At 47.7% G+C, this 16,467-nt stretch overlaps 1 protein-coding gene and 1 non-coding gene across 4 annotated transcripts in view; both read left to right on the plus strand.

Annotated features, from left to right (window-relative positions):
- Nucleotides 1-510: 510 nt before the first annotated feature.
- The window catches only part of SLC7A8 (solute carrier family 7 member 8), a 45,365-nt gene continuing 29,408 nt past the window's right edge, over nucleotides 511-16,467 (plus strand). Inside the window, exons 1-2 of one of the 3 annotated variants that reach the window (XM_031668246.1) lie at nucleotides 511-3,247; nucleotides 4,148-4,299. In XM_031668246.1, coding sequence (XP_031524106.1) covers nucleotides 2,811-3,247; nucleotides 4,148-4,299 — 589 coding nt within the window. In that variant the 5' untranslated portion in view covers nucleotides 511-2,810. Of the gene's footprint in view, nucleotides 3,248-4,147; nucleotides 4,300-14,023; nucleotides 14,888-15,084; nucleotides 15,763-16,467 lie in introns of those variants that run through there. The other 2 variants (XM_009211195.4, XM_009211194.4) reach the window with 2 other exon arrangements.
- LOC116276017 lies at nucleotides 13,631-13,736 on the plus strand. Its single transcript, XR_004185477.1, has one exon. It is a non-coding gene; the product is annotated as a U6 spliceosomal RNA (small nuclear RNA).

A 16,467-nucleotide genomic window follows, 5' to 3' on the forward strand; every position in this document is an offset into this window, starting at 1 on the left:
TGTGAGTGACATTCTTTCCCCTGCAGACGTCCCAGAGGCTGCTAAGGTGAAGGAAGTGTTCTCGACTTCTGGTTTGCTAGGGGGTGATTTCCTAGAATCAGAGACACTAATTTTTTTCCTATCCCCTAGCACTTAATGTACACTAGTTTACACTAGTGTAGCTCAATATTTTTTAGCTTTTATCTTTGTAATTTTATTTATTCATTTATTTATTTATTTATTTATTTATTTGAGACAGGGTCTTGCTCTGTCACTAGAGTGCAGTGGTATACTCACAGCTCACTGCAGCCTCGCCCTCCCAGGCTCAAGCAGTCCTCCCACCTCAGCCTCCCTAGTAGCTGGGACTATAGGTGCATGCCACCAGTCTGGCTAATTTAAAAAAAAAAAATTTTTTTTTTTAGAGATAGGATCTCCCTATATCACCCAGGCTGGTCTCGAACTCCTGGGATCAAGTGATCCTCCTGCCTCAGCCTCCCAAAGTGCTGGGATTACAGGCATGAGCCACCCATGCCTGGCCTATCTTTGTAATTTTAATTTGGTCAAAATGAAGGTTTTGGGGAGAGAAACCCAATTTTTTGAAGTGAGGACTCTTATTCCAATGCCAATCTACTGTGACCCTCGCAATCGCTCTGGCAGCTCTCTGTTAGCGTTCTTAAAGGTTGGGGCCTCCAAGAAGAAGTGAAGGCAAGAAGTGGGCAGTTAGTGTTGCACATCCCACCTTCCAGTGGCTCCTGTGGCCTAGAACAAGGGAAAGAGCACACGCACTCGAAATGTCAGAGTGAAAACAGAAGAGAAGCACTTACTGATCCCTGCTGCAGTGTTTGTTTTCTACAAACCCTTAGTGGAACATTGCCCCTCTTCATTCCTGAGAAGATCAGATCTATTAAATAACACCCATCGTCATTTTCCCTCTTGCAACAGCCATTCATGGCTCTAAGAAGCACCTAGCTATACACTCCTCCCTTTTCAGTACCTTAAAGACCAAAGTCAAACCTTGTTTTTCTGCTGCTATTGATTGTTTTTCTAACCCCTTGAGCTGGTTTTATAACCCTAGTTCTATTGCTTTCATCTTGGCTGGCTTTGAAATGCCCTATAGATCGCTCTTTTGATAATTTCCTGCTAGGCAAGGAATTTACTATCGTCTTTCAGCACTATTAGCAAACCTGTCTCTAGATCTGTCATTTCCCAGCACTTGATGTCTTTCAGGGAACAGCAGTTTGGCAGGCAAAGAATCATTTGACAGGGGGAACGTGTCCTAAATCCTGGAATACTACAAGCAGGTCTTTTAGTCTCTACTAACCTAGTACTTCTGAACAGACCATATGGGGACTGTCTGAGAGAGGAGGCTGAAAGATGTCCTGTTGTCCTATTGTAGAACTTTACATAAACCTACAAGAAGAGGAGAAGTCTGTAAGGATTGGTGGCACTCAGAATCTCCTTTTTCTATCTTCTCTTTGCCTGATAGTTATATCACTAATTTGATGATGAGGAATTATTTTTCTTAGTTTCATTTCTATAAGCAGCCCCTTTCTGTTGCGAAAGACTGTTAGCACCAAAATTAGGAAGACATATTTGAGACAAATATGTGCTTCCTTTTCATCTGTATCTAACTTCAGCCTGTGCCCCCTGATTCTATATTTCAGTCTCAGGGCTAGATTGAGGTTGTGTTATGGTTGAGATCTGAGCGTCAGTTTTTGAAAGCTGAGCATAGGATTTACAATCTCCATCTCACTGGTTCCAGACCACTACAGAGAGATCGTGGAGGCTTGAGATGTCCTTAGAACACAGTCAAATCCAGCTGACCTCAGGGTACTCTAGCTCTGCCTTTCCACCTGGATCCATTTGGTCTCTGCTCCTTTCCTTAGGCATTTAGTGGTGCAGCTGGGCAGAGCATGAAGCAGCACTTTCAAAGCACCCACCCAATGGACCTTGATGACCTATTTTATCACAAGAAGTGGACATGGGAACAGTTGGGAAGAAGCATGTCAGGAACAGCCTCCACACTCCTGTTCCTCCTCTGCATAACACACACAACCCAGCAGCCAGCCATTCAATACTGGCTGTGGGCCTCACCTCTCAGGAGAAAGCCAGCCCCTGCACACAAGCAGAAGTGGATTAGTGGAAAGAGCGCTGGATTAAGTATCAGGAGACTGACTTCTAGATCCAATTTTACCCATCAGTAGCTGTGGAATTTGGAGAAAGCCACTTAACCCCTCTATGTCTTAATCTCTTCGTTTGTAAAATAGAGAGGGAAGTACCTGCCTCTCTCCTCTCCCTGAATTCCATAAGGTTGTTTTGAGGGTCACATGAAACATTGGTGGGTAACGACTTTTGAAAGAATATAGTACTGAGGCTTTGTACGTATTGCATTCCTACACACCACTTGTAAACTACTAGCACTGTTTTTATAGAGTTATTTTATGTTCTTCACCAAGGGTGGGGCCGTCATGTCTAGGGTAGAAGCCAGCCTCCAGGAATGTTTTCCACACTCATAAGTCTTGAAAACCCCCAATCTTGGGGTGTGACCACAATCTGTTCAAAAAAGGCTCATTTTTGAAGCCTTCCAGTGGGCAGGTGTTCTCTGAAAACAGTCCACTTTTCCAGCCCTGCCATTTTCAGAGCCTTGAGGCCCTTGTCACTTTGGGTGGACCACATGTCTCTCAGCTGGAGGGTCCTGAGATTCGATACTTCACCATCACTTACTGCAATGTGGACCTAGGCAACTCACTTGGTATCTCTGAGACTCAGTTTCCTCCTCTGTAAAATATGAGAAATGATATCTGATTCCATAGTGTCGTCCTGAGGATTAAATGAGATGTGGAAAGTACCTGACCAAGTTCCTAGTCAATATGTGTCAGTTCTCTGCTCCTCTTTACCCTACTTCAGGGAGAATTATTGCTAGACACACCTGCCTGCAGATCATTTACGTATCTCCAAGGCATTTCAGAATCAGATCGGAGATGAGACCACCCTCCAAATGCCAATCCTGCCAACCATCCTGTCTCTACTGTCTCCCCTTCTTACCCTTGGTGTCCCATGCAGGGAACATCATCGGCTCTGGAATCTTTGTCTCGCCAAAGGGCGTGCTGGAGAATGCCGGTTCTGTGGGCCTTGCACTCATCGTCTGGATCGTGACAGGCTTCATCACAGTTGTGGGAGCCCTCTGCTATGCTGAACTCGGGGTCACCATCCCCAAATCTGGAGGTGACTACTCCTATGTCAAGGACATCTTCGGAGGACTGGCTGGGTAAGAGGATCTGTGGAGACCCGAATGGTCTAGGGGAAAAGGAGGAAGACATTCAGAAGGAGGTCAGATCAGAAAAAGCCAACGCTAGGAGTTTCCAGTCTCCAGTGTGCCAGGGGGTGCTAGAGAATGGAATGTCTCTTCTGCTTTCCTGCCATGGTTGCTAGTGTAGCCTTGTGTCCCCTCGAGGCTTCTGAGAATGACGGAGGGACCAGTTTTGTAGTTTTGACCTCTATGTTGATCTTAATGGGAAGGATGCTATGAGTGAGAGCAAACAGAACTGTATAACAACACTGACCATAGATTCCCAGAGAAAGCACATCACAAAAACAAAGCTCTTCTATCTTGACAAGTGAGAGCGGCCACCTAAGGTAGAGTGTACCCTCTTCTCACACTACCAAGGATAATGGCCTCCCTCTAGAGTTGGGCCCTAATCTTAAATTTCCTCAATTTCTGCACCCCTGCCATTGGTAAATCCTCACCAATGGGCCAAAGGGTGTGGAAGGTGCTTCCCCTGCAAACCTCCACTTGATACCTCTCCTGTTTGTTGCTTCTGTAACCACACACTTAGTATGTCCTGTCTATCAACCTTCAGGGGTTGCAAATTTTGTTTTTCCACCATTGGATGCTGGTGGCCACAGTGATGGAGAAGAGATGATGAAAGGAGAGAAGGAAAGAATGCCAAGACTTGTGTCAGTGCTTGTGGAAATTTAGCTCTTCATCATTAAACCATTTTATTGTCATTGCAGAGGGCTGGGTGTCTCATTTGTGGGTGGGGGCAGAGGCTGGGCTCTTCAGCATCTCTGAAAATAAAAAAGAGATACATGACTTGCCCGCGCTCTCCCCTGATGGCTCTGCATCCCTGCTATGCCTGTTGGCGGGGATGTCCCATTCCTCCTTCAGGTTCCTGAGGCTGTGGATTGCTGTGCTGGTGATCTACCCCACCAACCAGGCTGTCATTGCCCTCACCTTCTCCAACTACGTGCTGCAGCCGCTCTTCCCCACCTGCTTCCCCCCAGAGTCTGGCCTTCGGCTCCTGGCTGCCATCTGCTTATGTAAGTGTCATCTGGGTCTTCGTAGCAAGACAGCCTCTTTTATTATATTTATTATTATTATTTTTTAGAACAGAGTCCTCTGTCACTCAGGCTGGAGTGCAGTCACACGATCACAGCTCACTGCAGCCTTGAATTCCTGGGCTCAAGTGATCCTCCTGCCTTGGCCTCCCAAAGTGTTGTGGTTACAGGTGTGAGCCACTGTGCACGGTCTGAGGGATGGCCTCTTTTAGCCTCCCTGGTGGTCTACATGTCTCTGACTCTCCTTCCTTCTCTCCTTTTTTTTTTTGGAGGCAGGGTCTCACTCTGTCTCCCAGGCTGGAGTGCAGTGGCGTGATCTCCATTCACTGCAACCTCCGTCTCCCAGGTTCAAGCAATTCTCCCACCTCAGACTCCCAAGTTGCTGGGATTACAGGCGTGAGCCACCATGCCCGGCTAATTTTTGCATTTTTTGTAGAGATGGGATTTCACCATGTTGGCCAGGCTGGTTTTGAACTCCTGGCCTCAAGTGATCCGCCCACCTTGGCCTCCCAAAGTGCTGGGATTACAGGCCTGAGCCACCTCACCCTGCCTCCTTTTCTTTTCCCCATTACTTTTCTTTCAGTTTCCTACAAGTGTGTTTTGTATGAATGGATTCTGCATACAATTGTCTGGTGAAAAAAAAAAAAAAGACAGACAGACAGAAAGAAAGAGAGAGAAAGAAAGGAAGGAAGGAAGGAAGGAAGGAAGGAAGGAAGGAAGGAAGGAAGGAAGGGAGAGAGAGAAAGAAAGAAGGAAAGAAACTTAAGTAGCTCCTTGGAGGCACTGTAATTTTCACTGGCCGGGTCAAAGCACTTTCACCTATATTATCTGATTTGGGCCTAATGACAAGTCCATGAGGTAAGCTGGGCCAGTATTAACATTTTCCCAGAACAGATAAGGAAACAGAGAGCCAGGCAAGTGACTTGCCCAGGGAGGCAGGCCGCGTGGAGTGCAAGGGCTCCTGATTTCTTGTCTATCCAGTACACTGCACTGTGCTGGCTACTCCCAGCTGCTCCTAGGAAGATTACTCTGGCTTCATGGCAGTAGTTCTACATCTACTTCTACCTCAACTTGTCAAGTCACACTTTTTTAAATCTCTTGGAGAAGAGTTTGTCCATGGTCCCTGCCCTTCATGAGTTTTCTAACTAGGAGAAAAGCCATATAGATGGATACTGTGGTTAGGATTCAATTGCAGTAAAAATTCAGAGAAGGGAGCTAGGCATGGCGGTGCACACCATAGTTCCAGCTACCTGGGAGGCTGAGGTAGGAGGGTTGCTTGACCCTGGGAGTTCTGGGTTATAGTGAGCTTGATCACACCTATGAAAAATAGCCACTGCACTCCAGCCTGGGCAACATAGTGAGATCCTGTCTCTAAAAAAAAAAAAAAAAGAAAAGAAAAGAAAAGAAAAAAAATTAAAACAACAGGAACAGTAAAATTCAGAGAAGGGGAAAAGATCTCTGTGGGCTGGAATAGGTTAGCGAGGCTTTCTAGAAGTTCTGCAGAGCCGTATTTCTAGGAAGTCTCAAAACTTTATCTCTGATATTAGTCATCTCAATGGATTAGGGTATCTTACATCTTTAATCAAAAACTAATTTCTAAAGTAAATACTTAGATATGTTTCAGGGGCTCCACCTCTAGAGTTCACTCGGTCCCTGACTTCCCACACCTTCTAACACACACACACTTAGCTGAGGGTAGTGATTATCCTGGCCATATGCCTTCCCAGGTCCTGACACTTTTCCTTCTGTCCTGCTATGGGATGGGGGAGGAAGCGATCACTCACCTACCTCAGTAGCCTCTTACAGGGCAGGCAGCTGGGACCCAAGAGGCGGTCTCCTTGGCAAGTGAGCCCCCTTTGGAAGTGGTGGTCAACCCTGGAACAGACCTCCACCACCCAGGCCATTTGTGATATGGCGCCAAGACATTTTTTGGGGGGTGTATTCCTTGTGTTTGGTCGGGCCTGCTCACAGATCTGGAGGCAGAGGAATGCAGGCTCCAAAATCAGGCTGCCTGCACCTGCATCTCCAGTCCACCACTTTCTAACTGCGGTGGTGAGTGCTGCGCAGAATCACCCGCCCACCCTACTGTGAGGTGGGGAGTGAATCCTAGCTGCCTCAAGAGGTCGTGGTCACAAGGACTGCAAGAGAGAAGGAAGGGGACACCCTCAGCACAGTGTTAGACACCCAGTACCCCAGTCATCTCAGTCACTGAGGGTGGGCAAGATGCTGGGGCCACTTTATCCTTGCGTCCTAGCTGGATCCAGAGCTGAGAGGGGGAGGGGGAGGAGTGAGGGTGTGGGAATGCAGGAAGAGTGCCGTTTCTGTCATCAGATTGGCTAATGGGAGGGTGGGAAGCAAGGCCACAGAAGTGCTGGCCACTGCTGTTTTGGTGTTTCTTTGCACACAGTTTCCTTTTTTCGCTGACGCTGCTAAAGTGTCTCGGACAAGAGGCCACCCTTACCCTCCTACTAGAAATCAAGAACCCCGAGGCTAGGGCCGGGCGCGGTGGCTCACGCCTGTAATCCCAGCACTTTGGGAGGCCAAGGCGGGTGGATCACGAGGTCAGGAGATCGAGACCATCCTGGCTAACACGGTGAAACCCCGTCTCTACTAAAAATACAAAAAACTAGCCGGGCGAGGTGGCGGGCGCCTGTAGTCCCAGCTACTCGGGAGGCTGAGGCAGGAGAATGGCGGGAACCCGGGGGGCGGAGCTTGCAGTGAACTGAGATCCGGCCACTGCACTCCAGCCCGGGCCACAGAGCGAGACTCCGTCTCAAAAAAAAAAAAAAACAAACCCCGAGGCTGTTCAGTTTGTACCCTAGGAGAGGAGCCAGGCCACAGGTTGATGAAGTTTCCGGGCAGCCAGACCCCATGGCTTCCTTTGCATTCCCCAAATCTGCCAAGGGTTTGACCTCTTGCACAAAGACCCTCCAAAGTAGTGTAGCCCTTTGGGCGTCCCCTCAGACCAGAAAGATCCAATCCCTCCTAGGAGATAAGAATGGCACCTGCCCGTAGCCCTGCTTCAGAATGACAGGTTACACAGTCCTCTCCACAGCCTACCCCTCACCTACACTCTGAGAGCACCAAGCCAAGGAGAAATTTAGAAACTGGTTGATGACAAAAATGACAAGACCCCCCTCCTCTATTCCTGTAGTCAAAGATTCAGTAAAGCTTATCTAAGTTCGTCCTCTGCCTTCTCAGCAGAACTGCAAGGAAATTATCTCCAACTTAACAGTAGCCAATCTTGTCCTCCAAAGACAGGAATTTTCAGTGTCCTTGAAATACGTGTTCAAATATTTGTCTACCTTCATAAGCAGAAAAATCTTCTTAAATCCTTCTTATTCCCAAGCGTATTCCTCCTTATTTCCTTTAGGGGAAATGGAAACCAACTCCACACCAGCTCCACAAAGGGATGCTGCAGCATCCCTTTCCTCCTAGCTGTGAAGGCCTTGTGGAGCTGCCATCCCTCTGCCCAGCAGGGTGCACACGTACATGCATTAGCTATACACAAACTTCCTTTCTCCCTTTCCTTATGCCTGACACTCCCAGTTGCTTTGAGTCTGTGTACAGACGTTCTGTTTTCTGGTTTGTTGAATACTTTTTTTTTTTTAATCCACTTCTATAGGACCCTCTAGTCCTCTTTTTTTTTCAATTTTATTTTATGGCAGGCCATACCAGATAAGCATCCAATCCTCTTACAAGGTATTCAATAAAACAAGAACCAAGCGGTCAGGAAGGCTTGGTAGATGTTTTTTGTTTTTTGGGTTTTTTTTTGAGACGGAGTCTCACTCTCACCCAGGCTGGAGTGTAGTGGTGCCATCTTGGCTCACTACAAGCTCTGCCTCCCCTGTTCAAGTGATTCTCCTGCCTCAGCCTCCCAATTAGCTGGGATTACAGGCATGCGCCACCATGCCCAGCTAATTTTGTATTTTTAGTAGAGATGGGGTTTCCCCCAGTTGGTCAGGCTGGTCTCGAACTCCTGACCTCAAGTGATCTACCCACCTCGGCCTCCTAAAGTGAGGCCACTGAGCCCGGCTGGTAGATGCTATCTTTCATTAAATGCTGGCACTTTTTATTCTAGCACCCCTCCCACCCATCCACCTACCCCCACCATCATCCAGCCCTCCTCATCCTCTTAGCAGGTGCCAGGCAAGCCAGCTGCATAAAATAAGCCCAGCTTGTATCTGTTTTGAGAGACGCAGTAGAGAGTTCGGGTGTGGCATGAACATACGCACATGGGGAACTCTGCTTCCTGCTGCCCTGTGGTGACATGCTGATGACTGTGAAGCAAGAGGTTTTGAGGAAAGGCCACCCTCTGTGGAGAGGTCATTGAGTGTATAATGGAGGGCACTGGAGGACAGGGCGCAGGGCCCAGCAGGGAGAGCCCGTGTGGTAAAGCCCATGGTGAGGGTTTGCTGCGGGAGGGAGGAGATGAGGTCAAGTCTGCTTCCATGGTGGGGCTGTTTTGGAAAAGAACTGATGAGAAATGAAGTTGGGACGAGCCAGGTGGTGGGGGTGGAGAGGTGGAAAGAACCTGCTGAAACTGGCTCGCCTGCTGGGTCCTGGAGCTGGTGGGGGAGAGGAGAGGGAGAGGGAAGGAACTGCAGACTTGGATCACACTTATGCAACTGCAGCTGCCACTTCGAGTTATTCTATTATTTAGGTCAAAGCTGATTACTCACTGCTGAGTCAGCAGAATATCCCTAGCCACCCGGCAATAAAAAAGAAAAGAAAAAAAAAAAAAGAGGGAGAGAGAGAGAAAGCATTTTACATTTTAATTAAATAAAAAGCCTTTCTCCCTTCTCCAGAACAAGTCTATTAGTGGGAGGGGAGGGAGTTAGGAGGGGACTGGGAAGTGTTAGAACTTGGTTTTGATACCTTTTATGATTTGCTTGTGTGTTTTTCTCCTTTTGTATTATTTCATAAGTAAATGACTATATTCCCCATATAAAAGATCCAAGTAAGATATAAAAAGAGTCAGCAGTGATAGCTGCCCTTATCATCAGCCCCTGGCCAGTAGCTGCCGTCATAGTGGATAGTTCTAAATAAAGTGCATCTGTTACTGTACAGATCTGGCTGCATAGACATATGTATTGACAGGTTATTCCTACAGCTTGCCCTTTTTTTTTTGAGACAGAGTCTCCCTCTGTCGCCCAGGCTGAAATGCAGTGGTGCGATGTCAGCTCACTGCAAGCTCTGCCTCCTGGGTTCACGCCATTCTCCTGCCTCAGCCTCCCGAATAGCTGGGACTACAGGCACCCGCCACCATGCCTGGCTAATTTTTTGTATTTTCAGTAGAGATGGGGTTTCACCGTGTTAGCCAGGATGGTCTCGATCTCCTGACCTCGTGATCCGCCCACCTTGGCCTCCCAAAGTGCTGGGATTACAGGTGTGAGCCACTGCACCCAGCCTACAGCTTGCCCTTTTATCCTGTAGCCACATCTTTTGGCTGTTACCTGGGTCTCTAGTTGTAAACAAAGTGTCCACAGTGATCCAGAGGAAGCACTGGGTCCAGGGGACACCCTTTCCCAGGCTTCCATATGTGCATCTGTGCAACTCTGAGTTTTCCTTTGGGATATATTTGTCCCCCATTCTCTTGGAGACTGGGTCACCTTTCATTCAGTCAGCTCCTGGCCTCCTTCCTCTCATTTGGGGTTGGAGTCATGTCCAGCACCTGAGTGGAATCAATTCTTTTTATTCAACTTCCTCACTTCTCCCTGAATGTCTTGACCTAAAGAAGCTCCTTCTCCTTCCTCACCCTCAGGAGAAAGAAATATCCTGTATGCATTTCTCAAGGAAAAAATGCGTCTAATCTTGTTTTCTATCTTGCCACTGAGATTCCTAAGAGACTAGCTTTTTCCAGGGCTTCAGATTTCTCTTCTTCCTTGAGCTATTTGGAAAGGAAAGGACTTCACGTGTTGCTTCAAACTCCTGAGTTGCTTTGCAATTCCTCTGCAGAAAGCCTCCAACTGCCTGGTGCAGAATGCTGTCACAGAGAAACTCGTGGGTTGTTTTGCAAGTCTCTTACAAATTTAATCATTCCCTTCACATCAGAGCATTCAACAGTCTTTCCTATCATCTAAATCCCTTAACCTCAGTTTATTTTCCCTTGAGCCTTCATATTCTCTACCCCCAAACTTCTCATCCCCAGACACTAAACATATTCCTTCAGATACCTGGGCAGCACTGCCTTCTTGCCCTTCCCTAGTCCCCAGAGAGTTCTTCGGGTATCCGATCAGCCTTGTTTATATGAATTCAGACAAATACAGACTGGCCTACGTTTAATTCCTATACATCCAAGACTCCATTGTTCTCTGTACACCTTCTAACTAGCCAGCATTTAAAATCTAAATGTATTGAAAATCTCTTGATTTTTACTCAATGGCCAGTTTGACTAACATCTCATTTTTCATTTTTATGATGCATTAAGATGAAAATTATTCTGTAAGCAGATTTGTGTGGTTTTTTTTTTTTTTTTTTTTTTTGGAAAAGAGAAAGAAACTAAAAAAATCCATCAGCAGGACCGGGCGCGGTAGCTCACGCCTGTAATCCCAGCACTTTGGGAGGCCAAGGCGGGCAGATCACGAGGTCAGGAGATTGAGCCCATCCTGGCTAACACAGTGAAACCCCGTCTCTACTAAAAATGCAAAAAACATTAGCCAGGTGTGGTGGCAGGCGCCTGTAGTCCCAGCTACTCGGGAGGCTGAGGCAGGAGAATGGCATGAACCTGGGAGCGGAGGCTGCAGTGAGCCGAGATCACGCCACTGCACTCCAGCCTGGAGGACAGAGCAAGACTTCGTCTCAAAAAAAAAAAAAAAAGAAAACGAAGAAAAAAATTCCATCAGCTTATCACCATATTGAACTCCTACACTAAGAAGAGATAAGGTATGATTTACAGTGGTGCGCACCTGTAGTCCCAGCTACTCGGGAGACTGAGGTAGAAGAATCGCTTGAACCCAGGAGACGGAGGTTGCAGTGAGCCGAGATTGTGCCGCTGCACTCCAGCCTGGGCAACAGAGCTAGACTGTCTCAAAAAAAAAAAAAAAATGTGTCTATGTTTGCCTTCCATGTCCTCCCTAGAGCCCCGAGGGGTGCTGAGCAGGTCTCTGGTTAGAATCTTCCCCAGGGTAGTACTTCCAGGATCCTGCTCAAAATTCTGCCTGCTCTAGAGCAGTATAACTTAGAAAGGGATTAGGACTCTTGGGAAATATTATATAAATGCCACACTTCATTCATTCAGCAAACTTTTATCAAGTGCCCATGATGGGCTAGTTACTGTTCTTGGCACAGAGGAGACAACAATGAACCAAAAGACTCTCATTCTCACATGAAGCAGCAGCAGCAGATTTAGTCTTCTTTCTTAACACGGATTATACTGCACCCACCTGTGTGTCCTCTATGATGCCGCAGGTAATACAGAATCAGTCATACATTATTAAATATTTGAGTGTCTGTTCTGCTCCAGGCACTGTGGCAGGCATGGGGATACTTAGCTCTTGTACCAAGGAACTCACAGTCCAGTGGATGTTCCCGACAAGTATACAGGGAACTCCAGTTCCCCAAGAGGACAGCATCCAGGCAGCTCCTACAAGAAAAGTGAAGATGCGACTGGGGTTGAAGAAACTCTTAGAGAAAGTGACATGTAAATTGAGGCTGAAAGACCAGTTGGAAATAGTCAGGAATTGTTCAGCATGGAGGGAGGGTGGAGTAGAATGGGGTGGGGAGAATGTTCTAGCAGAACGAATTAACATATGTCAAGGTCTGAGGACAGGAAAAATCACAGCTGTTTGTGGGAACTAAAGGTTGTTCAGTATAGCCACACCATGACTAGGAGGCAAGAAATGTATAATAGAAGCAAAGACCCCATCACGAAAGGCCTCACGGGCCATAAAGAGATTGGGCTCTCCCCTAGGAAGAATGAGGTTTGAAGGGTTTCAAACAGAAGACCGACATGATCGTATTTGTATCTTAGGAGAGTCATGCTGCAAGGCTAAAGGATGGATTGGTGAGGGGAATAAATCAGAGGCAAGAAAAGACGATTACAATGCAGTTGTAGGGATTCGGGTTAGAGATGACCGTCATGTGCATCTTGGGGCAGTGGGAGTAGAGAAAAGTAGATGCTTTTGGTTAGCATTAGAAGGTAGAATTGGTAGCCCTTGGTGATTAAGGTTGAAGGAGTCAAGGACTGCATGGTCTTGTTGGGGATACAAGTGAAGTAAATTAGGGACAACACTGGTTCGTATTGTCTGTACATATTGTCATATTGTCTGAATTGGTGTGGTTCAAACTAGTCAAGTTGATCCCTCTGTCTTTGTCACCCTTTTTACTCACTCTTCAACACTTAAGATCTGTTGCTGGGACTTGAGGAAGCATCCCCTGTGCTTTTAGACTCTATATCTATAATGGCAGAGTAAGTAAGCTACCTGAGAAGTCAGTCTTCTTCATTTCAATGTGCTTCAACTGCTTTCCTGGATCACCTCCTCTTTCCTGATTCCCATAGTGTCTCTTCTGCTCTTCAGCTTTTACTCTCAGACCGAAGTTCTGCTGTTCAGAGAGTGTGTGTGCCTACACAGCCCACACCCTGGAAAGTGGGGAATGAGGGGCTTGTTTCTGGAAATATGTCTACTTCTGATTGGGAGAATAGTGAATGGGACTGAGGTTTCCTGAAACAGGAAACTCTTTTGGAGTTCAGCTTCCACCAGGTGTGGTAAAGATTTGCCTACTTTCTTGTACCAGCCTAGAAACTTAAATTCTCCTCTGGCCTTTTGTTGCTGACTGTCAAGGATCACTTTGTTTTTCTCAGAGGAGCCAGGGCCCATGATTTAAATGGAGTCACCCACTAATTGTGTCTGGTAAACTTTTTTTTTTGAGATCGAGTTTTGCTCTTGTTGCCCAGGCTGGAGTGCAATGACACCATCTTGGCTCACCGCAACCTCTGCATCCCGGGTTCAAACAATTCTCCTGCCTCAGCCTCCTGAGTAGCTGAGATTACAGGCATGCGCCACCACGCCCGGCTAATTTTTTTGTATTTTTAATAGAGTCAGGGTTCCTCCATGTTGTTCAGGCTGGTCTTGAACTCCGGACCTCAGGTGATCCGCCCGCCTCGGCCTCCCAAAGTGCTGGGATTACAGGCGTGAGCCACCGCGCCAGGCCCTGTGTCTGGTAAACTTTTAAGGATTAATGTGACACACCAAATTTATATTACATACCTAAGAACATAAAATCAGAAGGCTTATGGGAGTGAGGCCCAGTGGTACTTGGAGCTTTGGGAGAAAGAAGAAAGGGTATCTCTGTTATAAGAGTTCAGCAAGTTGTGCTCACTTTAGCAGCACATATACTAAAATTGGAGCAGTACAGAGAAGATGAGCATGGCCCCATGTACAGATGACATGCAAATTCGCGAAGCATTCCATATTAAAAAAAGAAAAAAGTCCAGGCGCAGTGGCTCGCCCCTGTAATCCCAGCACTTTGGGAGGCTGAGGCTGGTGGATCACCTGAGGTCGGGAATTCGAGACCAGCCTGTCCAACATGGAGAAACCCCGTCTCTACTAAAAATACAAAATTAGCTGGACGTGGTGGCACATGCCTGTAATCCCAGCTACTCGGGAGGCTGAGGCAGGAGAATCGCTTGAACCCGGGAGGCAGAGGTTGCGGTGAGCCGAGATCGCGCCATTGCACTCCAGCCTGGGCAACAAGAGCGAAACTCCATCTCAAAAAAAAAAAAAAGAAAAGAAAAGAAAAAAGAGTTTAGCAAGTTTCAGTACAAGCTACCATTGGAATTGGGTTATAACTGAACCATTTGGGGGGAATTTTGCAGCCTGGGTCCAGGTTTATAGAATTTAGTGAACACCAACAGAGCCTACAAGCCTTCTGGTCCAAGAACCAACTAAACCTCACAGGATCCATACCCTGTCTTCCAAGACTGAAATATGATGGAGGGTCAGGCTAGCCTTCCTGGGCTCAGTGCAGACTCAACAGAACCCATTCTCATCTACCTTGCTCCACATCTGGGGGACATCAGTCTTGAGAATTGTGGTGTGAGAGCAATTTTTCAGGTCCAGGCTGAAAAAGTAATGAGTAGAATTAAAATAGGGTTCCCCACGGTGGCATGGCAGGCCACCCCTGGATTTCCTGGTATCTTCAGTTTTTCGGTTCTCCCCGGCTCAGGCCAGCTGAGGAGCCATGTTTAGCTCATGCTGAAGAGAGAACAACTCAGCTCTTGGAAAATGCTGAGCTGGGTATTCCTGCCTCTTGGCTGAGCTAAGTACTGGGTGGTGATTCAGCAGAAACTCCAGCTCCAGCAGCTGGCACAGGAGCTAATAGGGTAAGAAGGAAGGGGAAGACAGAGCCACGAAGGGAGGAGGGGAGGGGATGGGGCAGTATGGGCAGGAGCTTAGCTGGAAGTGTTTGGTAAAAGCTGTGTGCCTCCAGGAGCACTCACAGCCCTCACAGCTTCTCGGCACCCTCCTCCTCTGCTGGTGTGTCCTTGGAAGAGAGAGGCCCTTCCGGAAGGCTCAGAGCACCTCCTCTCCTTTGGAGGGGGTTCCGAGATTTCTAAAACATTTTAAGCGCTTCGAGATGAAAAGGGCTGGAGAAGGGGAAATGTTACTATAGTGCGATAGGCAAGATCTGTTTCAAAACCACACTCCCCACTGTGCACTTTATAGAAGCTGGGATCAAAGCGCAGTTTATGAGGAAGGGCTGCTTTGACTTTTTTTGGTTGCTGTTGTGTGGCTTTTTGTGTTTTTTTTTTTTTTTTAACGTTTTTGTCTTTCACCAGTCAAGTTACATGTATAACTTCATCAGACAAGTTATATTACATGTACAATAATCAAGGTGCCGAAAGACTTTATAATGTGGCTCCTCACCTGCTATGAAAAATGTCTTGGCCCTGAGGTGGGGGTTAGCGGGGAATAGAGAAGGATTCTAGGAGGGTTCTGTGAAGCTGGATCCGAGTCTCGCCACTCCCCCACACCTCCAGGCCTCGCTGGGTCTTTGACGAGGAAAGACTGTTCCGTGTGACCTGCGTGGGCAGAACTGGAACCTTATCAGAGCCTTGGGTTGTGTGCGTTAGAGGTCAAACAGGCCTCCGTGTTTTCTTTGCCTATCAGTGCCTTTTGGCAGCCGGCACTGCTTACCTCCTAGATCCTAGATCTGGAAACGAAGCAGCTTTTCCACAATTAGAAACACGTGCTCAGTTCCTTCCCAAGCGGGGGAGGTGGCCAAGGAGCCTGGTGCAGCCAATCACAGAGCCGAGCGTAGCCACACCCACGCCCCCGCAGGCCCGGCTTCCCTGGGGCTCCAACCTCCAGCCTGGGCACCCAGACCCAGAGGGCTGCTGGGAGGGACATGTCTCACCCCTTTTGCTCCAGCTGGAGGGGAGGGAGTCTGTGGGAGCTGGCCAGAGCGTGGCAGAAGGCAGAGAAGTGCACGCCCCAGCAAAAGGTGAGGCTGAGAAGCCAACCCTCTGGCAGGCCATGACCCAGGTGAAATTTATGGCGTTTCAGAGGGCTGGGGAGCTCCATCCGGAAAGGTGCTTGTTTTGCAGGTTTGGAGAGGAACAGGGCGTTCTGATTTCTACAAAGTGGCGTCACTGCTTCCTTTGTCAGCAGCCGTCTGCTTAGTACATTCCATCTTGCTGTTTTCAGTCCTGGCCTCTCTCTGTTGTGCTCCTCTCAAGCCCTCTTTCTCTCCCACTCATCTGCATTGTCCTCCGTTTGCTCCCTCCCGCCCTGTGGTTTCTTGTGCTCTTTCCCTCTCTTCTTCACCATCTGTCTTTATGGACTTTGGCAAGTCTGTGCATTTTTCCCCCTTTCTACTGCCTGTTTTCACTTATCTGAACAGACGAGAAGGAGAGGCCTGGTTCTGGAAATGTTAAAGGAAAACCAAGCCTTTCCAAGCCAGTCCAGCCCACTCCTGAGAAAGGTGCAAGCCAGCAAAACCGAGAAATCCACATGGAGTTCGGGAGTTTGGAGGGAACATGTGACGGTGACATTGATAAGGGGGCTGGTGGGAGGGAACCCAAGGTGGAGATCCCTGTGGGAAATGACTTTCTAAAGCCCTGGGAGCAATGGATGCACCTTTCTTGGTTTCTGAGGCATAACTGTCAAAGTCTTCCCCTTTGGCCATATTGGCATCTTCCTTCCTGCT

This window comes from Papio anubis, chromosome 7 (assembly GCF_008728515.1).
Source record: "Papio anubis isolate 15944 chromosome 7, Panubis1.0, whole genome shotgun sequence".
Classification (NCBI taxonomy): Eukaryota; Metazoa; Chordata; class Mammalia; order Primates; family Cercopithecidae; genus Papio; species Papio anubis.